General features: G+C 45.8%; 1 protein-coding gene across 16 annotated transcripts in view; it reads right to left on the minus strand.

Annotated features, from left to right (window-relative positions):
• Positions 1 to 23890, minus strand: part of mycbp2 (MYC binding protein 2) — a 63742-nt gene that overhangs the window by 9501 nt on the left and 30351 nt on the right. For 8 of the 16 annotated variants that reach the window (XM_061791444.1, XM_061791440.1, XM_061791443.1 and 5 more), the window contains 34 exons: positions 23615 to 23889; positions 23218 to 23439; positions 22953 to 23144; positions 22055 to 22261; positions 21808 to 21945; positions 21416 to 21594; positions 21182 to 21324; positions 20943 to 21043; positions 20651 to 20869; positions 19896 to 20118; positions 19686 to 19804; positions 19473 to 19560; positions 19024 to 19073; positions 18775 to 18947; positions 18006 to 18150; positions 17704 to 17910; positions 17576 to 17631; positions 16995 to 17110; positions 16747 to 16844; positions 15665 to 15781; positions 14098 to 14238; positions 9884 to 10108; positions 8873 to 9005; positions 8657 to 8782; positions 6853 to 7086; positions 5657 to 5761; positions 3321 to 4961; positions 3073 to 3242; positions 2060 to 2307; positions 1807 to 1974; positions 1162 to 1319; positions 881 to 1080; positions 260 to 409; positions 14 to 174 (listed from right to left, as the gene is read on the minus strand). In XM_061791444.1, the coding sequence (XP_061647428.1) occupies positions 14 to 174; positions 260 to 409; positions 881 to 1080; positions 1162 to 1319; positions 1807 to 1974; positions 2060 to 2307; positions 3073 to 3242; positions 3321 to 4961; positions 5657 to 5761; positions 6853 to 7086; positions 8657 to 8782; positions 8873 to 9005; positions 9884 to 10108; positions 14098 to 14238; positions 15665 to 15781; positions 16747 to 16844; positions 16995 to 17110; positions 17576 to 17631; positions 17704 to 17910; positions 18006 to 18150; positions 18775 to 18947; positions 19024 to 19073; positions 19473 to 19560; positions 19686 to 19804; positions 19896 to 20118; positions 20651 to 20869; positions 20943 to 21043; positions 21182 to 21324; positions 21416 to 21594; positions 21808 to 21945; positions 22055 to 22261; positions 22953 to 23144; positions 23218 to 23439; positions 23615 to 23889 (6928 nt within the window). The remainder of the gene's footprint in view (positions 1 to 13; positions 175 to 259; positions 410 to 880; positions 1081 to 1161; positions 1320 to 1806; positions 1975 to 2059; positions 2308 to 3072; positions 3243 to 3320; positions 4962 to 5656; positions 5762 to 6852; positions 7087 to 8656; positions 8783 to 8872; positions 9006 to 9883; positions 10109 to 14097; positions 14239 to 15664; positions 15782 to 16746; positions 16845 to 16994; positions 17111 to 17575; positions 17632 to 17703; positions 17911 to 18005; positions 18151 to 18774; positions 18948 to 19023; positions 19074 to 19472; positions 19561 to 19685; positions 19805 to 19895; positions 20119 to 20650; positions 20870 to 20942; positions 21044 to 21181; positions 21325 to 21415; positions 21595 to 21807; positions 21946 to 22054; positions 22262 to 22952; positions 23145 to 23217; positions 23440 to 23614; position 23890) is intronic. The other 8 variants (XM_061791457.1, XM_061791455.1, XM_061791445.1 and 5 more) reach the window with 7 other exon arrangements.

Genomic DNA, 23890 nt, shown 5'->3' on the forward strand with positions numbered 1-23890 from the left:
GGAGGTGCAGTACCTTAGCGCCATCTGCTGCAGCGAGCTTCCACTGGGAAGGGACATCATGAGGTCGGAGATGGTCTGGAGGAGGCGGTGAAAGGTGTGGGGCAGCGGGTGAGCCGCCTCCCCCGCGATAACGATGTCGGACAAAGGGTGCTCGCAAACGCCGAGGTCTCGTTCCTGTGAGGTGTGACGATGACGCCCATTGAGAAATCGCAGCCCCGCCCCCCTCAAACAAAAGCAACACTTTTCAACCACTCGTCACCTGTTCAAGGTTTTCCTTGTTGCCCTTGTTCTCGTCGTCTTCCTCGTCGTCGGGTTCGAAGGGCGATGGAGTGAGAGAGGCTACGAAATGCCACAGGATGTCATGCAGGGAAGTGGTCTGGATCACGTTGCACAGGAGCCAGTTGAAGGCCTGATGGGGACACAAAGTTTCCATTACCATCACTGTAATATTACATATTGGTTTCATATTGGGTATGTTGGATACACTGTAGTGTTGGTATGGAAGAATTTACCTGTAGTCAGGCCCCTATAGTATCTTAATACATATTTAGTGTGCTAAGTTTGAAGCATATCAGATATAAATTGAATGAAATCAAATTGGTATGCGTTGGTGGTACAAGCAAATGGTGGGGGGGTTAGGTTACTTTTGTTTATTGTGGAAGCCATCACGACTGAAGGATTTGCAATGGAGTTCTGAGTTATGTAGTTTAGCAGTTTCTACAAAAGCTGCGAAGGAGGACACAAACTCTATATTATGTTATTGTACGTATAATAGCCAAGGGTCCTAATATTTTGCGTGTGTGTGTCGGTTACGTCGCGAAATGCTGCTGCGGGTTTCACGCTAAAATAAAACTGGAGATTGAAGAAGTAAGTGTTGTACCTCCATGGCAAACACCCGGCATGCGGACTTCCTCAACGCGTGCCTCATGGCCACTTCCAGGCCCTCCAGATCGTGATGCTGGATGACAAACGCCAGCACGGGCCACTGGAAGTTCCTCTCCCCTTTGCTGAGGGAGCCGTGGGCGGAGATCAACCTGGACAGCTCGGGAGACGGGTGGCGCAATAGCGAAGATCCCACCTCTGGTACGGTGACAAAAAACAGGTGGTCAGAAACGACGCCGAACAGCTTGCACGACTATTCGACGGGTTAAGCTGAATCACCCGCATCGCCGCTGTGAACTCTGCGTCTGGGCACGGCTTTGACTCGAGCCGGAGAGGGCGAGTGCTGCTTGTCGTACTCGGAGGCCACGACGGAGTAAGACCTCTGGAAAACGGTGCGCTTGGCTGTGTCGCTGTCTGTGATCGGACTTGTCTCGAGACTGAACGACGGAGATTGGGGAGAGTTTCAAGCCAAAGTCTTTGGGTAATCACATCATCATGTCAGGGCATTCTAACAAAATAATTACAGATCTGGAAAGCGCTCATCAAGACTTTCAATATGAGATTTGACACAGTGTGGGTTGTTGCCCACATCTTTTTTTTTTTTTTTTTAACTCCTTACTAGTGAACTTGGCCGATCTCGTCAAAGTCAAGGTTAATAGCGACAAAGGATAAATCAGTTGCGCGGCCTTACTATCGCTAAACTGTTCGTCCATCAAGTTGAGAGACGATCAGAATAAAATTAAGGAACATTCCAATTTTCTTTTGGAGTGGACCTTAACCTTGATGCTTTGACATGAAAACAGAAGCTCTGTAGCGTTTCAAGGGTGTCGGGGCTGATTTGTAACCACGAGAGAGTGTTCCGGACAAACGGCAGACGCAACATATCGTGCTGTCAAAACTGAGTCTGGAGGAAGCTGTGTTTACCTGGGGGGCATTGATTTCATGTTGTTCTCCGGCTCCTCGAAAACATTAGGGCAGGCGTCGGGGGTGACCGAAATGTAGGGCGCAGGAACAGACGTGGAGCGCAAATACCTCATCTCATCTTGGAAGAGACTGTCGTCTTGGTAGGCGCCAAAGTTCTCTGTGTGTTGCCTTAAGGACAAAAGCGTACTAATTGTTACGCATAGACGTTTAGCTTTCGAATATTGATGTTATATTTACGGAGTTGGTTTGCTACCTGGCGAGTGTCTGTAGGTAGAGGCAGCTCATTTTATTGGGAAGTTCGGCCGAAACGCCTTCTTTGAGGCTGGGGAGCAGCTGGGAATGCAGCGGCCGGGGAGGGTGATGGCACAGCACGCTGGGCTCGGCGGCACTGCTGAGGGACAGCAGGAACAATGCGTTGGCCCGAATCACCTGGTGAGCCTCCATGGTGGGCAAGGCCCTCGGGGTCTTCACCTGCAAGGGCTTCTTCCTTGACTGCTTCACCTAGCAAGGAAGGGCGAATGGGATAAGTCATGTAAGACAGCCAATACAAATCAACTCACTGGAAATGCATGGTTGGAAAAGCATGATGGCGGCCGCAGTGCCTCAGTCCTTTATCACTTTAGCTGAGCTGACTACAACCAGGACCGTTCCCACGTCTCCCGAATGTGCATCGAAACTGATCCCACACCAGCTGCTAGACGAAACGAAATGAACCACTCAAACACCAACTGATACAATATCAATACAGTTTACAGTCGATTTACAACAAAACAAATAACTAACCACGCGCCCCTGTTCAAATGCCAGGTTTTTGTGATAAGAAAACCATGAGACCGGGAGGAATCGTTTTAAAACTTTGGACCTGTAGCCTATACAACTCAACTGAAAAGTAAAAGGGGGAAGTAAAAACAAGGAGAAGTTGCGATAATGTGGCTGCACACACGCTCACAAACGGGGCGTGGAGCTTTGTTCATAATTATTTGGAAGCATTCAAGCTCGTGAGATGGGGGTCAGCTAACACCTGGTCACCAATGAAAGTACCTCTGATTAACACCAAATAAAGTTGAGATGTTCTGGTAGGCTTTTCCTGACATTTTGGTCACCAGATCTCGCAGCACAATGTCAGGAAAAGCCAACTACAACAGAAGAACTGTGAAGTTCCACTGCTGCCCACACAACCCGCACCCAAATAAACGAGGGAGAAGAAAATGGATGGGCGGTGCACCAAATGCTGCTACACAGTACAAAGGTTGGAGCAGAAGATACCTTCTCCCTGGCTGCAGTCTGCTTCTCTCTCAGGTATTTCTCCCGGCAGCGATCACACACCAGGTACCAGGTGCTGCCTCCGATGCCACCGTCTCCACAGTTGCCAGCCCAACCACCGCAGAAGTGACCGATGCTGTTGTACCCTTGGCCTCCGGCATAGCGGCCGCAGCCTGAGGAAAGGAGGAGCTAGTTAAACCCTTCTGGGAATGGGCAACTCTGTAAAAAAAACGTGTTTTCTCTTCCTTTACCTGGGTGAGCCTGTCTCATATGGTAGGTGACGGGGTAAGGGTGAGATTCGCCACACAGCTCACAGATGGTGTCCTTCTCCGGTCCGCCCATGGCGAGCTGCGCCATCTCCCCAAACAGATTTCCCCTCGGCCGCACCTCCGCCTTTTCCCGCTTCTTCTTCTCCTTCTTGGCTTTTTTGCTGTCCTTTTCATTCTCCTTCTTCTTTAGGATGGCGCTCGACCCCGGGCTGGGGAAGATCATGTTCTGAGTCGCTGCCTTGATCGTGGCCAAGGAGATATCCTCCCAGAATGCGACCAAGTGCTGCAGCGTCAGCGGCAGGATGGATTTTGCTCTCGTGGACGGATGCGACGTCACGTCATAGGAGACGGCGTCCGCTTTGCCGTCCTCGCACTTTTCTGGCAACGGTGGCTCCTTTAACATGGAGAGAACCTTGTTTTTGTTGATGCTGCCCATTTTGGAGATGTCCGGTCCATGCGGGGCAATGTTAAACATGTTCAGCGCGGAGGAAATCTCCAGGGAGTGACGGTTCTTGAGCTTGCTCTCCTTCTCCTCGGCACCCTGCCCTCCGAGGGAGCTGCGGATGGGCGCGTGCTCTTTGGTCAAATCCGGGTTGAACTTGAGGAAGGACGAACAGGCCATGGCGTCGTGGACAATACCTTCGTGCCACAGGAAGGCTGCAAAGACCGCCCTGGAGCATTCTGCCACAGATGGGGACATGGCCTGCTTGGCGGGCTCGCATATCCTCTGCGTGCTCTCACCTTTGAAAAGAGGTCCGGATTTGTCCTTCTTTGGCCGGGTGTGCCGACTGGAGGTTTTGCGGCTGACTTTGGGCGAAGAGCGGCTTTCCAGCTCCTCCTTGACCGGCGCCTTGCCGATGCTAAAGTGCACCTTGCACGAGGCCTCCTCAGAGTCCTGCACCTCCACGTTTTCATCGTTTGCGTCCTCATTTGAAAGAAGAGTGCTTGAGGAACACACCTCCACCACCTCGCTGTGCAGGTTTTCTTGGGTCACGTGGGGGGAAGGAACGCGGTTCTCGGTGTTACCGACGCTGTCTTGGTTTGGATCTTTGGGAGACACTTTGGGTTTGGGCGAGGTGGACCTGCCTCTGATTGGCTCTGTAAGAGGAATCTTCTTCTTCCTAAGAGTGTCTGGGTCCAGAGTGTAGGAATCGGACTTGGATCTCTCTCTGGGCGGTTCCAGCCTGGCTTTGGACGAGGAGCTAACTTTAGGTGGGACGTTCTTGTCGTGGTGTGTTGACGAGGAATGCTGGGAGGAGGTGCTGGAAGGACTGGACCGGCCCGAGGAGGACACTCCTTTTTGTTTCGGCGAGGAGGAGCGGGAGCCTGCGTTGGGCGACTCAGCCCGATGTCCTGACGTTCTGACGTCTGACTTGAGGGCCTGCAGAGTGTTGTGATTGGGCGAGTGAGAACGGCCGTGAGAGTCAGAGCGCAGTTTGGCCGTATCGGAGCGGAGAATGAGGGCTTCGCTGGCCGAGAGCGACCCTTCTTGACCCGTCTTGACTCTGCCGTGGTCTGACGTGCGGCTCCCTCGACTCTCTTGTTTGGGCGAACGGTTCTCCTGGCGGTGTTTGGAGGCTGGGGACATGGACCGTGCGCCGGGCGCCAGGTTCCCTCGCTCGCCTAAACGTCAACAATTCAGTTATGTGGAAGCAGAACACTCCAGAGAAACCATTACAAACATTTAAAAGGGACATATGATGCTCATTCTCAGGTTTGTTTTGAAAGGATATGTATTTTTCGAAATATACGGTAGCGGCTGAGTCGCAGCTTTGATACGCCCTACAAAAGCCTGACAATTGACGTATGGACTCAGTCTCCCCATTCTGTGCCAGTCACGTTTATTCAGAAAAGTGACACAGGGAATACAAATGTTTAAGATGGGCATTGTCCATTTTAAGCTTGTTTCTCCTTTTTCTAAACACGATAAAGCCACTATATGTATGAATCTCTAAAATGAAAAGGAAACATTTTAAGATTGTAGAACTCTGAGAAATAAAAGCAAACATGATAAGTCCCCTTTAATTCACTCGGCTACGACATAACACTCCGATATGTGACCAAAAAGATGCTTTAAACTGGTATGAAAGGTGCAAACAAAAGTGAATGAGCATATGAGTATGTATTGAGTGCTTCATCATCGTTACAACATTTAGTCAAGACTTTTTTTTTTTTTTTTTTTTTTTGAGGGGGGCAGGGTGTGAAAGCCGATTAGAAACTGTTAATGACAAGCTTATAAAATACAAGCACAGGAAAACCCGCTTTCCACACAACCTCTGACGGGTCTGAGGGAAGCCGTGCGTGATTTGGCTACCCACCCTTTTGCCTCAGAGCGAGAGATGAGAGAGCAGTGGCATGCCCGGCTGCGGCCACGCCGCTTTTGCGCGCACGCTCGCGAGAAGCAAGGCTGCGTGGTGAATCATCTACAGCGGAAAACAAGTGGCAAGGTAAACAAACAAGGCATGGAATGCAAGGAGGCAAAGAGTCAGAAAACGAGAGAGAAAGCACAAAAGAGGCAATGGGCTCAATCCAGAAGGCCAAATTGAAAGAGGCAATGCATTCAAGTGAAACGGACAGAAAAATGTGTTTTTAAAGGCAGAAAAGAAGTAGCATGACACGCACACAAAAATGTCTGAAAAGTAGAGAGCTGCTAATTTGGGCTATGTCCAATGGCGATTTCACACTGACAGCTCTGTAATGGTATTGAAGGCTGGGAAGGAAAGAAACTCCAGTTTAAGGAGGTCATCGGAGACAATAATAAATAATTAAGAGTAGCAGTAGTAGTCGTAGTTGTGTGTACAACGGGAGCGAGGCCCGAGGTTGGCCGACGTGGCTGGTGAAAAGGCTCAAAGAATGGAAACGGAAGGGAAGAAAAACTGATGCAAAATGCGGAGAAACGTTTCACTAATCATCAGAGCAAGCAAAAAATAAATAAAATAAACTCAGCCTCTTAAGTCAGCACATGCCCAAGAAAAATTCTTTTTTAACAAGACATTTTAGTCTACAATTGAGATTCAAATTCTTGTTTTAAAAAGGTGACGAGCGTATTTCCTCATATTTACAGAGTACTATTAGGTCCAAGGGATTTATTTATTCAAGTAGGAGGCTTTTATCTGTACAAATGCCTTTTATAATACGCAATATTATAGAATATTTTAAGTTGTATTTATTTTTATGTTTGCCATATTTATCGTGGTTAAGCGTCGCTATTAGTCCTCATAAAGATAACGGAACTAGTTTTTTGGTTTTTTTTTTTTCCTGAGGGTGGCGTCCATCCGAGAGGTGACGTTTATTAGAGGCCACAGTTTGAGGAAATGCGATTGACTTCAATCCAGTGCCACCTGTTACTTTTTAAAACAACAATAATCCAATGATAGACTGGTGAGCTTGTTAAAGGTATTCCCACTGAAGGACCAACACATAAGTGCATGTGATGCCTTACAACACATTCTGAGCGAATGAGGAAGGTTAAAAAAAAAACATCAGGAGCTGACTAATCACTGGACGCACTTACTCAGAAGCTGTGGTTGTGGCTGAGACAGTTGGGAGGGGGACTGTCCAAACACAAATGGACTCTGGACAAGGGAGGAAGAGGAGGAGGAGGAGGAAGAGGAAGAGGAAGAGGAGGAGGAGGAGGAGGAGGAAGAAGAGGAAGGAGGTTGTGCAGCTTGCTCAAACACTGAGGAGGGAGCTGCTGAGTTGAAGGGCCCAGACTGAATGGAATTCAGTATGGCGCTCAGCCGGTCACCTGCAAACACGGAGACAGAGGAGGTGGAGAAACTACAGCTTCAACTAGGGGCGCGAGGGGGCGGGGGGGGGGGGGGGGGCAACTGGGAGCGGGAGGGGCACCACAATTGAGGGTGAGGGTAGTTCAATCTACATTTAGAGTGCGACATGTATGGAGCGGCGCCACCCAGCAAAAACACAGCAGGCCGACTGAAGGAACACACAGGCAGAGATTACGCTTAGCATTGCAGAGGCGGTAGGCGTCGCTTATCTAACACAGCAGCTCAAACATGCAGAAATTAATCAAAAAGTCACGTTCCGATGGATCGGCGATAGTTGCATGTAACTTGACAGAGTGCAAAATGAAAAGGGCTAACTCAAAAAAACAACGTCACATGGATCTCCATTAAAAGGATTGGCTACAGAAAAAGCCAACAAAGCCATGAAATCAACTTTAATGAGGATCAAGTGAGTTTAGTGAAGTTCGAGGCGAGACGTCATTAGGTACACTTGCACCATATAATGAGATCCGATACAAGAGCTGCATCTAGCATGCATTGTGCCCTTACAAAGATAACTGCTCTGTTCATCGATAGTCAATTTATTACTGTGGTTAAAGTTTGCAGCGACCTACAAACTGCACCACACCATACTGAGAATTTATTATTATTATTTTTTATTTTTTTTAAATCGTAGTTAAATAAGGTTACCAAAATCCCTTGCTGTGAGAAGTGGGCTTGACTATCATCTTGCTTGCAACATAATTATACAGCAGAGTAAAAATGGAATTTGCGCTCTGGGATTTAAAAACGACATGCCTGCTTCTAGACTGCTAGATTGTTTCCCGCTGGTCATCCTTCAATTGTTCATGTACAAACGGCTGAAACCCGAGTGTTTGTAACCCCACCAGCAGGACCATCTGCACCAAACATCACCGCACTGTTCGACTTTTTCCAAGTCTTTCATTGACTATACAGCTTAAGAAATATACAGTATGTCATAACCGTGACAAAAGAGTCGAGATCTGAAGTACTCTTACTAACACTGCTGGAAACCCAGAGGATTTCATTTTCAATTAAAATTTTAATCCTCTGGGTTTCCAGCAGTAGGATACAATAACGCTCAGTTGTAAAAGTTCCATTTTAACCATGTGTTTATTCTTGTGCGTAAAGTTTGCAGGGGTCAACGACTGCACTGCATCAAAATTCCAAATTGCTGCAGTCAGACAGGACCGCTCGCCACATTGGTGTAAGAATTGGGATACAGCACAGTGAAAACTGAATTTCCCTTCAGGTATTAAAATTGGAACAAAACATTGAAGACAACATGTTAAAATGTTGTTTTTTTTTTGTTTTGTTTTTTAAAACGTAAAAAAAAAAAAAAAAAAAAAAAGAAATGCCACACAGTAGAAGCTAAATAAATACTCAAAACTGAGCACTAAAAACTTTGTGAAGGAAGAGGTGCAGGTGTACCTAACATTGTGGCAGGTGAGTGTCGACCGAATATCAGAAGAGCAGTCAAAATATGCTGCAAGTTGTGCGTGATGGACCTTAAGAGTTTTTTGTCGACACTTATTCCATCCCTGAGCTGACCTTTGTTGTTGGAGATTCCATAGTCAAAGCCCTGCGCTCCATTGGACGTCGCAGCTCTGTTGAAGGCCTGCACTGAGAACGGACTCGGCGGCGGAGTCTGGGCGTCGTGCTCAAGCAGCGCTTGTTCTGTGACATGGAATTGGATCAGGTTACCCGGGACGTGATTGCATTTGATGTACGGTTACGATGACGATCATGACGGAGGATGCGGCTCACCCTCGTCGTGGCGAAGGTACTGGTTTCCTCCGCGGTCTCTGGCCAGCGACCATGCCTCTCCCTCGTCACTCTCGCAAAACTCCACCACGCTGTTTTTATCCAGCTGCACCCACGCTCCCTCCGAGTTGACCACCTGGTACACACACACAACACTCTTTATCCAAACTCCAAACCCAACACATACTCTGGCTTCACCCTTAAACGTTCAAAAACAAAACAAAACATAACACCGTATAAGAGTGTCCTTGTCCCAATACTGAATGGTTAAAACACTCAACGCCAGTCAAAGCGACGACATCCACATTTTATACTGTCTATGGACACTTCAGATTTTGATCCCAATCCCAGTGCACTGCACAAACCATGAGACAAATTGGACTGGAGCAGATCTTGAACATGGACTCAATCAATTTCAACACACAATGCACACTATTGGAACCCAAGGATTGGATAATTTTGTTGCTGTTGTCAGCACGCCACACCGTGGAACAAAACCAATGTGGCTCAAGCAAAACGTACTCGTTGAGAAGTTGCTTGTTGAAAGTTAAATGTACTCAACTCCCTGAAACACTATATCAATTGGGGGTGGGGGGGCAGAACACAGATGGGAAGTATTAGTAAGTGCAGGTTGCACCTGGCGGGTCCGGACGGGCCATTCTAGTGCAGGCTAGTGAACAGCATGACACACCACAGGAGCCAAAAACCAAAAGATGGATGACGCTCCATTCAACACCACGACAATTGCAAAACTTTGAAATATTAATGCGGACGACATTCCTGCTGCGGCTGAATAGGATTACCTGAACAAACTGGAATTCGAAAGAAATTGCACAGGTACGGTGTGCGAGATAAAGAGCACACCCAGGTTACAAGCATAATTCAGTACTTCAGTTCAGAAAGAGATTTGTCTGTGAGGGGATTCGCTATATTTGATCAGTGCAGTCCACTACCGGAACAAACGTAATCAAGCCGAGCCAGCATAAAGACATTGCATTTGGGATGAGTGCGTACCTCGCCTATGGCCTTGACCGTGTTGCCAAGTACTAACATTCCAATGGGGATACCCCTAAGGTTTGGGCAGCTTCTGATGTTGTGACCAGAGGGGCCTGTCTTCACTACCTTATAAAGCCCCGGTCCGCCGCCCTGCCCTGCCCCGCCCTGCACCCGAGCGGGCACTTCGCGGGACGGGCAGCTGCTCACCTCCTTTGTGGTGTCCACCGTCTGGCCCCTGACCTCCTGCAAGAGGGAAGGGCGGGAATTAGGGCGAGAGGGAACGCACATCGAGCATGATTTAAAACGATACCTATTCCAATTTCTTTTTCAAAGAATTAAAAAAAAAAAACACGCGTTTGACATACAAACTGTATTCCCTTAAACAGTTGCCTCTGCCCTAATGGATCCCTTCTGCACTTGAATAAATAATAGCTGTTTACGCTTATGTTTATGCCAGCGTTTAAAGAGAAAGTGATGCCGCTTAAGGGTGGAGCTACTCCATGCTGGACAATTACCACAGAGTAGTGTCAGGAAAATGAATGGAAGGAAAGTGTCCAACTCTACAACTGGGGCCGCTAATCAATGTAGAATAATCATCCATCCTTTTTCTGTATTCACGTATCCTCACTAGGGTCGTGGGTGCGCTCATAATATTTGATTTTAAATGATTATTTCAATTCTTGAAAATGAAAGAATACAATTTTGCAATTATTTATTTTTTTTTAAATGCATTGATACTCTGCAGTGAAGTGAAAAAAAGGCCACTATGTGAGGAAATACCAAGTTTTAAAAACTTTACAGTATATACACTTGTGGTGTTGTAATATAAACAATATGGACAAAAGTATTGGGATACGTAAAAACAAAAAAACAAAAAAAGTGTAACTGTCCTTTGAAAATATAACAGCTTCCACTGCTCTGAGCGGACTTTCTAAAAGATGTCAGAGTTTTCCAATGTAGAAGGTTAGAAACGGAATTGAAAAGTGCTAAACTGATCATTAATCTGTCAATCGACAGATTACAGATTAATGAACAGAGGCTTCCTCTATTCTTCTCAATGCGGCACTGGCATCAAAACAGGATTTCAGAGCCACCCTACTAAAATGACATTAAAACTAACAAGTCATTTATCAGTAATTTTCCCCATTAATGATCAAGGAAATTACATCAAAAGGCCAAACTTTGATTGGTTAATTAAGAGGCAGGTCTCAATAGTTTTGTCCAGTTGTTTTAAAGTCATTTAAGAAGAAAAGACATAATTAGATGATTCTATCCAACACTGTACCGACACACAATTATGTCATTTTCATAAACGCCAACAGGGGGGCATGCTAGGACACACAAACACGACAAGCCGTCAAAACATGCGACCAACTGCCGTAGTAGTAGTCTACGATCCCATGCAGTTAATACCAACACTAATCACTTCGGGACGCTGCGGAGACATTGCGATCGCCTTCAGCTGACAAAAAGATACAAAAACAAAACAAACACCCATGCAACTCCAGCTCCACTTCCTTTTGACAACTACAGAGCGAGTGTGGGAAATAAATGAGATGCGAAAGGGGGTGTAGGTGGGGAGTGAGGGGTCAGACAAGCTATTCAACCCTCTCCTTCATACAACTCACCTGTGGCGGGAATATAGTTAAGGGGGTCCACGACAAAAATCCGATATCCCTGACTCCATGGCTAGCGTTAAAGACACTCTGAGCAACAGATCGTGAGACAGTCAAGGCACACAGCAGAGAAAGGAGAGGAAAAACAGGATGGAGGAACAAGGGAAGGGGGCGCCCAAATATTTTGGGGGAAGAAAAAAAATATTGGTTTGGCTCTTTGAGAGGATAAGAAGACACAGCAGAATTTGAAAACGGAAGAATGGGAAGCACTTCCCAAAAAAATCCCCCCCCCCCCCCCACACTTGGATGATACGGTGTGTCATGCTGTTCAAAAAGCAACCTCGCGCTGAAAGCCTCGGAGCAACTAATACGACCCCAACGCAAAAGTTGGAACTACAACTAGACACTCAAAAGCTTCGCGACCACACGGATCTCAGTTTTCGGGCAGCTCCCGTACTCGGACCATCAAACAACTGAGGAGCATCGCATTCGGAGTGACTTGTGTTGCCGGTCATGGCACGGAGCAGCCAAAAGCAAGAGGGAGGGAACGAAAAAAAAGAACCTCGATTGCAACGTGGCCGTGATGCATCAGTGTTAATGGACTGGGAGGGAATGAAGAAAGAGCTCACTCAGTTAATTTGCCACGAGATTAAAGTTGCAGCTTGGTCTCCGTGTTAGTCAATGCACTGAAAAGTCTGCTGCGTGAGTGCACGAGCAACTTACAAGAGCTGCTTCCATTTCAACATGTACCGTATTTCTTCAAATACGTGCTCCCTCCACTAATAGACGCAGTGCCCAATTAAACACCAGGTGAGTTATTCATTTCAATAAGCACCACTTTTCAAATAGATTCAAAAGGATTATTATTATTTTTTTTTTTTAAACCCCAAAAATGGATGCAATTCCCTTTACTATGACTGATGACATCATTTGGAAGCATTCGGAAAGCGATAGTATAAAACAATCATTACAAAACATATTTCTGCTGTTTTATGTATTGTGATTATCTACATGTGCATCTTAATGAATTGTACTATGGAGGAAAATAATTTATTGCAGTAGTTCTATTCAAAAATTTAAAACATAGATAGATTTAAAATTTAAATTTAAAACATAGATAGATTTACTACACACACAGAAATATTTTATTTGTTATACTGTAATTTAGATTATAGCTTACAGCTAACAAAAAAAAAAACTCAAATTAGAATATTACATAAGAAATAATCAAAAATCTATTAAAAATAGAAATTGTAATATTTGTGTAATAAACGTCATAGCCCGAAGGTGAATAGGCGCCTTGCACTCTCGACAGGAGAATTGCGTGACAGTGGCCATGTTGATTAGAATTGGTATTTTATGTTGTCATATTTTACTCTCCAATAATTCATTCAAGGGAAAGTATGATTTAATAGTCTTTACATTTTATAAAAAATGCATTGCAAAAACGAAAAAGACTTCTGTCCAAATAAACACCTTACCCCTAATAGACCGTGGCACTCCTACTACATATACTACTGCATATAGTCATTTTTTAGGTATAACTTATTATTATACACACAGCAGCTGAAATAAGTGTTTAACACGTCACCATTTTTCTCACTAAATATACTTCCAAAGGTGCTATTGAGTTAAAAGATTTCACCACACCTTGGGAGCCACCCAAGTAAACATACAAAGAAAGTAGAACAACTATGATCAGAAATTAAGTTGGGTGTAAAAATGTGAAATGACACAGGGAAAAAGTATTCAACACATGAAGAAGGAGAGGTGCAAAAACACCAAAAATCTATCAATAATCAAACAGCGGTCCAGCCCCTTGTCAGTACAAAAGAAATTCAGCTGGTTCAGTCCTAATTGATGGCCTACAAAAAGGTCTCATTGCCAAGGTGTGAGTCAAGCCACATGTCACGATGGGGAAGAGCAGAGAGCTGTCTCAAGAGCATCGCAAACTAATTGTTGCAAAACATAACAATGGCATTGATTACAGGCGCATATCTAAGTTTCTGAAAGTTCCAGTGAGCCCGGTTGGGCCGTCATACGGAAGTGGAAAGCCAATCGTACCACCGTAAATGTTCCCTCAATCAGGTGCTCCTCGCGAGATTGCTGACAGGGGAGTGCAAAGAATAATCAGGAGAGTTGTCCGAGAGCCAAGGACCACCTGTGGAGAGCTTCGAAACGACCTGGAATTAGCGGGTACTGTTGTCACAAGAAAAAATGGTGACGTTTGAAATACTTATTTCAGCGACTAGTTGTCACACTTTTAAAAATGTAAATCGTAAAATCAAAGCTGTACTCCCTGGTAGGTCTTCTATTTATTCTCTGCAGTTTGGGTAAATAAACCTCCTGGGCCACTACATGAGGAAATACAGTACATTCTTGTGAAACCGGAACCACCTTTGCACATCTCTTAGCTACATGCACACTTTTCCTTTGAGGTGCTCCAGTGGAAATTGTTATTCAAACAGATATTACATGCAGCAGCTGCCCCCTGCAATTTGACCAATTCAACATGCTCCGTGTACATTCGGCAAAAGAGCGCCAAAACGTGAACCTTGAAAAGCAGTTTTGACATGTAAACAAAGGGGTCTGTCAGACTGCCTCCTCCTTACTTACATCAGCGGGGACCAGAAGGCTCCTGCCCAGGTGCTGGTTAAAAGAGAGGCACCAGGCCTCAGTGTACCCATTCATGCTGGGAACGTACTTCTTGACCGTTTCCTCATTGAGCTTGAGCCACACGCCATCGTCATTGTGGATCTAAAGTAGGGGAAAGTACGGGGTGCGGGGGAAACAAACAACGGAGCACAGCACAGCATGCCGTCCCGTTACTACGGAAACACGAAAAAGCACACGTGCAAAACGACTCTGAGGCCACAAGAATGTCTCCAAAGTGGAAGGACATTCGATCTTTGCAGTTTGGAACCGAGGATGAACCTTTTAACGCTGAACTACATTTGAACGCTAAACTTTTGAATGCACATATCGAACTGCAACTTGCGCTTCACTGACAAGGAGCTTGACGGCCAAATTCACACAGGTGTTGGATCCGTGAATCGACCGATACATTTCCTAGTGGATGAGACCAAGACGTACCTAACAATCGATCAACAGGACCTCGCCATTGCGAGGCTTCCGACGGGATGTTCTGCGAGGGAAGCGTTCACTGACCTTAAGAGCGTCACAAATTGTCATCACCAGGCGTTTTCTAGTGAAGAGGACGTCCTTGGAGGTTTTTATGGATCAAATACCTGTTGTGAATTTTGCCATAGAGCTAATTATTCGAGAACAACAAGTTGCGCAGAAAGTTGGACATGGGCATCAAAAGTTTAAAGAAGGTCAAATTAAGTTCACCAGTAAAGGTTACTGTGTATTTTAGGTTCATCCTCAAATTTTACCCGAAAGCCAAATATCCCTAAACGTTTTTTTTTTTTAGTCGTGTATATACTATACATTGTATACATATCTAATCATTTTCTATTACTGCGGATTTTTTTTTATGCACTCAAGCAGCCTGGGGAAGCTTTATGAGCAGAAATATTTAAGAGAAAAGAGTAAATACTTTGGTCGAGAGGTTATCACCACAACATTTAGAAGCAAAAGAGGATTCCCAATAATGACTAACTGGAGAAAATCGAGGATGATAGACTTACTGTATCCACATTTTTCCTAAACTAATTCAAACTGAATTAGTCTTTAGACGGTCATGTTTATTAACTGTCCAAGTAAAGTTTTAAGGAACATTTCAACATTCATGACGGCCACACAAGCGTAAAGATAAGTTAACCACTGTAATGGTACGCTAACAATGGTTACAATAACAATAACCCCGGTTAATAAGTCGGCGGCTTGCGAGCTAACGGCTTGTGCTAGAGGCTAAAATTAGCAGTGGACATCCATCCATCCATTTTCTTTACCGCTATTCCTCACCAAAAAAAAAAAAAAAAAAGCAATGGACTCCAACAGCTCCACTGTAATCACTCATGCCAGTAACTACTGACGTTCAAATCCTGTCTTAACGTTGCATTTGTATCTCACACTCCTTTGGTTAGTCCATTGTCAAAATAAATGGTCTGAATTCCAAATTGGTCGACTTTGGAGGTACCACCGCATTTGGGTGCCTTTATGTCTTTACCGGCTTGTAATGAAAGCAATATAATTTGTCATCTTTCCAGGGCTTAATTACCTCGTCAATGAAAGTGATGGTGCCATTGACATGCACTATGCCTATTTGTTCACTCTGCAGGGAGGGGTGACTGCGCACACGCAGGCCTGCGCTATCCTTGGACACAAATTTGCGGACCTGAGAGAAGCAGAGGGGGAGACTGTGTGTGAGCCACAGCAGCAAAAGAAGACAACGCAAGAAAGAAGAAGGACAGTCACTGAAGCAGAGCAAGGGGGAGAGGAAGCATGCACGCATGCATGCCCTGAAGAAGGCCAAACATCACTTAGATGCGGTCTGCTTCAGTCCTGCTTTCTTTCTTCATCTCATTACGACAAACAGGCTTGGCGACGGGGAATCATTACACAGAGAAGATGTTTCCCCATTTTCCAAATAAAGAATGCTGTCACAATGATGATCGCTGACAGGTTCAAACGCTACCTTGAGGCATTCTTTGCAATTCAAACAAAACACTTGCTTGAGGTTAAGCATATTTTACAGCAATACAGCCAAGACCTCAATGCAATAGACATTCTGCGGTATGTCCGCATAGCAGCATAACCATGTCAACAAAAGGAAGGGGGGAAAAAGTCACTTGGACAAAAGAAAGAAAAAAAAAAAGAAAAAAAAGACATTCCCGCTTCATTTCTGGAAAAATACCAAAATATTTTCTGGAAAGATTGATTGGCTGGCAATTTATAGGAATAAACTGGTAATTGGAGGTAATGTATTTTCATATGTAAAATAATTTAAGTGGAAAATAAAGATTTTGCATTGTGATGGATAGACATGCAAGCAAACTAACAGATTAGTACAATGATTGATTCTCAGTGATAAAAGTACAGTACATTAAGCAATTAACTTTACAGGGGAAAAAAAATAATAATGTACTCAGATTTTCAGTGCATTCCCCCGATAGTTCCTGTACATTACTATACACGATTCTCTTATATTCCTGTCATAGCAATCTTTTCATATCTCATATGTTGACAAGCGTCATGAGAGGAACACGTCCACCAGAGATGCAACGTGTTGAGACAAAACATACTCAAATCTTTCAAGCACGGATATTTTCACGTGTAAGGTCACTTCAAATAAAAGCTCACCTTGCTGGGCTGAGGCTCCGCCTTGGGTTTGACCATCTGCGTCCCGGGCGGTATCATGCCTTTGGGAGGGTCTTTGACCTCTACCTCCAAACCTGCATCTGTAGAAGCCAGTTAAATTGCTTTCATTTAATGTAAACACAAAGTATCGCCAAAAAGCAGACTCCAGTGCATTCCAAATGTTTCCCCAGTGGGACGCTAGTATGAACACAAGCAGTGTTTTACGTGAGGCATGAGGCACAAACACACACCTATTTCAATTCCATCTATGGTGACGTGGATTGTGTAGAGCCCCACTGCTCCCGGGGTCCAGTTGGCACTGTAGGTTCCATCAGTGTTGGCCCGTATCAGCATGTTCTCACTGGGCCTAGAAAGGGGAATGATGACGAATGACCACACAAGCAGAATTTAGGACACGGTGAGAACGTAGGGACGGGTCTGACTGCGCCGAAACCATGAGCAATATAAATCATGTTAATGTCATTTGCATACACAAATTACTTTTACTGAGCAAACTAACTATATACTACGTACTTATTAATTCCGACAAAACCGTCCTTCCTTATTACGTCTATCCGTCGTCTTGAAATGGTGAATTTTATTTTTTAATTTGATTTCCTTTGACTTTTCCTTAAGTTTTATTTGACAGCAGTTCACGCTGACCTTACGTTTGTATGACGGTTAACAACGTTAAAGTTACTTCGGTTCGTTACTTAAAACGCCTGCAGAGTAAAAGCTGGCGACAGCCTGAGCCCGGAACGATTGAAACCACTTTCCATGATTTCCGTTGGGAACAAATGTTTTGAAATTGGAATAGCTTGATGTGACGTACCTCTTTGGAGTGGGAGAAGCGAAGCGTAGCTCCTCAAAAGAGTAGCTGTCATATGCCTAGAAATATATATCAGAAGGTAGAACAGGTGAGCAAGGGTCGAGACGTTCCGGTCCGTGACATGGGCTGACCTTCATCATGGTAATCGCGATGTAGCGAGCTTCTTTCACGATCATGGGCTCGTACGTGGCCTCTAGCCGAGGCGCTGGCAGACCGCCAAAGGTGAGGTCGGGACCAGCAGACGCCGGGGAGGAGCTTCCGGTTAGTCGCTGCAGTTTTTTCACATTGTCGGGCTGCAACGACTTCTTTTGAGAAACAGGCACGGCTTTTACTTCCACCTGGTTATGAAAGCGATGAGGAATTTCAGTCGAAATGTTAAATCTCTAGCAGTTCAGTTTTCACTCAATGTTAAGTCGACATTTTTTTTTTCAACCTTCATGTTTGGAACATGCACCACATCGCCGTATTGGTCTTTGGTCTGTACGACGACGGTAGCCGGCCACCCGCAGCGTATGTCGTCTTTGTTCAGGATCAGCGATGTCTTCTGGGGGTCGGCGTAAGAGTCGGGTTGCAGCCACCTTGAAGGAAGACACGACAAGACCTCATCAAATCGTGGGGTTGCCGCATGTGAAAGGCACCAGTGCGACGTCTCGCTGCGGGGTCGTCTAATGCTGCTCTTCTTACGGCACAGTTACTGGCTGGGTTCTACTCTCGCTTTTACACTTCATATTCAAAACCGTGCCACATTGAAACGCATCTGTCATACTGAGACATGCTAAAAAAAAAAAATAACAACACTTAGGGAGAACGAGGATCTCCTGCAGTTACTTCGTAGCACGTAAATAGAGATGTTCTTCATCCAGGAGGCGACTAAAAGGGGAAAAGAAGATTGACCGTCGCAGAAAATGTCAGACTGTGGAGTACAAAACCGCAGCGTCCAAAGCTAAGCTCACATCAGCATGCGTATATTTCGGTCATTCGTAATCGCGCATCATCAAATATTACAATGACGAATCTGCTTAACCAATGAGCGACCAGGAGTGATTTGCGTCACCCGTATGCCATCTGCTCGGAACACTTGGAACCCCAGCTGACAGGAAATAGCACCTTGTAGTACCGAGGGAAAAGCTCCAATCGGTCAAGCCCACTTGGTCCTTTGTAGTGAAAAATAGATTATAAAAGGCAAAAAAGCAGAATTGCACCTCGCTAGACGTCCGCCGCTGGAATTCTGCACACATGTGATGAAGTCCTCGAGGAAGGAGTGCTCGTTGGTTTGGAGGTGCAAAGGCAGGTTCCCCTCCAGGGCCTCCAGGATGATGGGGGGATGGGACAGTGCCAGACCCTTCCCCAGGATCCCTGCATGGGCTTTACACACCTGAACGCCGCACAAAGTCTTGAATGACGGCCGAATGCAAATGGGAGAAGAATGGTGAATTTAACAAGTAACTAACCTGGAGAGAGGCTTCCTCGAGGATCTCTAGGTCCTCCTCCAGTTCATTGCCTAAACAGCAAAAGTTATTGTTATTATTGCTCATAACAACAAAACGTTGTTGGGTGCAAAACGGAACAAACGGTACACTGTTTTTGAAGCTTTACAAAATTGACACAACTAAAGTAAAACTCTTTTTTGTTGTAAAGGCACAAGGCATAACAAATAACATTGTGGTAAAAGTACAACTTCTACAACTCAGTTACAATTCAATTGAACCTTTTGGCGATCAGACAATGTTTTCCAGACACTTTAAACACACTCAGTTGGCAAATGTCATGTTTGGGGTTGTTTTCGTAGTTTACATTTCAGAATAAGGATTGTTTGGCTAAGAGTCATCTTGCGGAAGAAATCCTTTGTAAAGCATATCAGGAGGATTGATATTTAACCCTTCACCTCCCCCCCCAATACCTATGGGGAGCGCCAGGTCTTTCTTCATCAGCGCTGCGGCACACACACTACCCAAGTACGCCAACTCTTTCTCCAGCTGGATGATGCCCTGAAATGTCCAAAAGAACTGTCAGATACGTAGCTAATGTGACATTTAGCTTTTATTTTGAGATTTAAAAAAAAAAAAAAAAAAAAAAAGATTATTAAGCAGAAAAATGAAGAAGCAGACATTACCTCATCAGGACCTGGGTTGAATTCATACCCCACCGCGACACACTTAAAGCCATAGAAGGACGCCTTTTCATCCTTCACATAATCTGAGGCCGTTTCCAGTGAAAACAGAACTTCATTTCCTGCAGAGGAAGTTTCATGTAATATTAATATTCTTAATCAATTAAGAATGTAAAAAAACATCACAGAGGCAGAAGAACGCGTTCTTCTCACCCGGCAGCACGAGCACTGCGGTCGGCCAGCCCGTGGAGCCCGAGAACTTCCTGAGCTCAGTCCAGGTGTTGATGGTGTCGTGCATCAGAGGTTTGCCGCCCAAGCAGGACAGGTGCAGGGTGCGGCTGGGGATGAGCAGGCGGAGGACGTCCTCCGGCTGAGCGGTGCCGCACTGCGGGTCGAACTCGATGCTCGTCCAACGCACGCATTCGGGGAACGAGACCTGAAGGCAGGTGAGACAACATCCACGTGAAATTTAAAAGAGACTTGACGCAAATCTGGAGTAAATGCTGCATTCAATGTTGCTGGGAATTCAAAAATATGCCTCAGCAAATCCTTCCAGCCAAACTTAAACAAAAAACATGATCGGCGACACCAATTTGTTTGTGAATAGATCCTTTCATTGTCAGCAGTTCAATTACAAAACAAATCTAATTTTAGGGCCACCTTTAACAAATGTATTTTAACTTAAGGTAGAAGTTTTTTTAAAAAAGATAATAAGGTCTTCATTTTAGAAAGGAAAATCAAACTTCAGATTCCCTGATTATATAATAAACGGGTTATGTGTGGTCATATCCAGTATAACCAATAAATGTATTTGATGTTGTCTCTTGTGTGACGTCAGATTACTGCATCTCTGTGAAACTGCGATACATCAATTCGCCCCGAGTCGGATTTCATTTTCCTGTCTTATGGAATGCATTCAATGTGGCATAAGCCATTGGCTTGCACTTATATTGAATAGAATATTGTACCCTGTATTGCGTGACCCCGGCCTGTTTGTAGGGGTGGTCACTCTCTATCACAGAGTAGTGATTGGAGGTGGTGCAAGCCGACAGTCCTTGCTCCAGCTGGTTGCCGGTCGTGCTGTCCGTCGATTGGTTGGGATTGAATGTGGGCGGGGCGTACTTTTGGTTGAGGGCCGAGACGGCGGGGAGCAGCTCTTGGACGAGCCCGAAGACCTCGACGGCAGCCTGGGTGAGGATGAGGAGCAATTTCAAGAGCATCCAAATGAAGGGGGACAATGCAAAGTGCTTGGAAGCGTACCTTTGGTACAGAAGCAGCCACCGGGCCAATGTAGGCCAGGATCAGGGGGAGCAGCATGGAGAAGAGACTAGAAGAGCTTAGCAGCTCAGGGATGTCATCCACTAGAGAGAAAATGGATATTGATAAAGCTAAGAACAGGCTGAGCAAATTAGATTAGGGGAAAAAAATAAAAATAAAAAAATCAATTCTAGTGCCTGGAAGTTGTTTTCGCAAATGAGGTGTCCGATTACCCGGCTTACCATCGACAGCAAAAGCCCTATGAAGCAAGTCCTTGGCCGCTCTGACCACAGCACTGACCACAGACAGCGCCCGGCTGCAGTTTTTATCTTCCTCGTTGGCTTTGCTCAGCAGCTGGGATTGCAGATCGCCATCGTACTCGCTCCTCCATTAAGTAAGGAGACAAACGTCAAGGGAAAAAAAATATATAGCACAAATGAGGAGATGTCTTCTTAAGAAGATAGTTTTGGGTTTACCTGTAGTAGAGAATCTGAGGGATCTGTCCTCGTGTCTGGTTGGTGCCATTGCTGCTCAAGCTACAAGTGCTGAAGGTGAAGGACACACCGTCGGAGCACTGCACCGTGGTCATGCCGCCGTCCCCGTTTGCAGTGCGGCTGCCGTAGTTGCGCAACCGCACAGCATATTTCACCCCTTCCTGTAGAGGAATACATCTGTTTCATAGTGGAACGTCCCAAAAGGCAAACAATTTGGAGTTCCAAATATCCTGGAAAAATATGCCTCAAAAGTCAAGCAAAACTTTAAACTATCATCTACGTGCACCTTAACGTCTCGGTGTCCAAGTATTGGAGCATTTTTTTGAGTACGAGTCCAGACGCACAGCATCCCTGCAAATGCCGTACGCGTGTACCTTGAGCGGCACGGCCTTGTCCAGGCGAATCTCCGCAATGTCACTGGGAGAATCATCAGTGCTGTAAGTCCCCTTCACCAGCTCAAGAGATGTCCACCTGTGAGAATGCGCAGAGTCCCCTGGGTGCTCGGTCTGCGCCTGTGCGAAAGCGCAAAAAAAAAAAAAAAAAAAAAAAAAAAAAGCAAAAAATGAAAAGTTGGAAACAATGCAAAGTGAAACACAAATCCACCTGAATATTCTTCCTTACATCGTCAGCGAGGACCTCCAATTCATACTCGTGGATGCCGCCGCCTCCGTACACACAGACGCCCACCAAGACGACGCCAGGCTTGTCCACCGTCATGCAGATGGCATCCGGGGAACCGTTGCCCGTGTTCCAGCTGCGTCCCTGGCTCGTCTTGGTGAAACGGTTGGGGGAAGCCTTCACAGAGTGGAGCGAGTTCAGACCATCAACCTAATAAAGAAGGGACAAAAAAAGTTGACCGGTAACTCCACGAGTTTTGCTTTTTCTGTGTTTTGTTTCGTATTTTTTGTGATGCTTGCTTTTGTGATACTAGTTTCATTTTACACTTGATGGGTGGGCCGGCCCCCCATAGACCTAATAATTTGCAAACAAGCTATAAAAAGTCAATTTCCAAATATTTGTTGAAATCATTGAGTTCTATAATGACCACCAGGGGGCTGCTCATCGTTTCCAACAATGCCCTTTCCTAAAGGACAAGGCATGTCTCCTTAACAAGGGGTGACAAATTGCTGATTGCTGAAAAGAAAGGCCCAGCAGAAGATGTACTTCCTGCGGCTTGTGAGGAAGCACGGCCTACTAGGGGAGCTGCTGAGGCACTTCTACGCAGCGGTCATCGAATCAGTCCTGTGTTCTTCCATCACAGTCTGGTTTGGTGCCGCTACAAAAAAAGGACAAACTCCGACTGCAACGGACAATCAAAACTGCTGAGTCCTGACTTTGGTACATGGTGACGTAGAGGAAGGATAATGATAACCAAGACAAATGCTTCATGACTCCACAAAACATACAAACAGAACACTATACCCGCGTCCACATCCAGCTATTGCGCTCAACCATAGAAGGAGCTTCACCACATTAAAGTGCGACTACCACTGTGAAACGTTTTAAGAAAGTTATTTACCTCCGAGCCCAGGGCGGAGGCGGTGAGCTCCGAGACGATGGAGGCCAGCAGGCCACAGGTGTTGGACACCAAGTGTGGAGAGAAGAGCTCCACCTCTTTCCTCAGGCTCTTCCTCACCGGAAGCACCACGATCACCAGCATCTTCTCCAGGACCTCCCGGAAGCTGGTCATTCCCATCAGGTTCTCCTCGGTCTAAGGTCGACAACAATGACAATTCGAACCATTCATCAATTACCTTCCTTCACAATGTGCACACGCCACTCACGTGGCTAAGTTTCTCCATGTGGGCCACGAGCAGCGGGAAGCGGTGAGCGAGGGCCGAGTCGTTCTCCGTACTGACTTGCTTGACCAGCGAGCGCAGCAGGACCTCGCCGTCGTAAGCGATGGGCAGGATGGACGTCAGCTTGACCGAGGTGTTGCACAGAGCCGACATCACCGCAGCCAGCAGACGGCTGCTGGATGTGCGAAAGTTGGCCTCAGCAATGTCCTGGGAAACAAACAACAACAACAAAATGGGAAGGGTCCTTTCAGTGCTCTTTATTCTCCTCGGGTGTTCTTTTAGAAACACTGCAGTGGTGTTGTGGGTCTAATTATTTACATTTGTATCTTTTCTGGGATTTTCTGGAAGAAGGACTAAATAGCAAAACCAAACGGCGACTGACCTGATCTAGGCAGTTGAGCAGGTCGCATAGGCAGGCCCACTGCAGCGCCGGCGTCGGGTAGAAGGAGTGGAAGCAGGCGGTGAAGGTGTTGTGGCACTCCTGTAGCACGGCCTCCAGCAGGGTGAGGGGCTGGGAGAGGTAGCCCTGCGGATCGTTGTCCAGCTTGGTCAGGCAGCTATCCGTGCTCTCCGACAGGATCTTCTTCAGCAGGCTACGCGTCTTCCCCACGCACTCGGCCAGCTTGCTCGACTCCTCCACTACAGCTTTGGTGCTTGC

Source organism: Phyllopteryx taeniolatus, chromosome 12 (genome assembly GCF_024500385.1).
Source record: "Phyllopteryx taeniolatus isolate TA_2022b chromosome 12, UOR_Ptae_1.2, whole genome shotgun sequence".
Classification (NCBI taxonomy): Eukaryota; Metazoa; Chordata; class Actinopteri; order Syngnathiformes; family Syngnathidae; genus Phyllopteryx; species Phyllopteryx taeniolatus.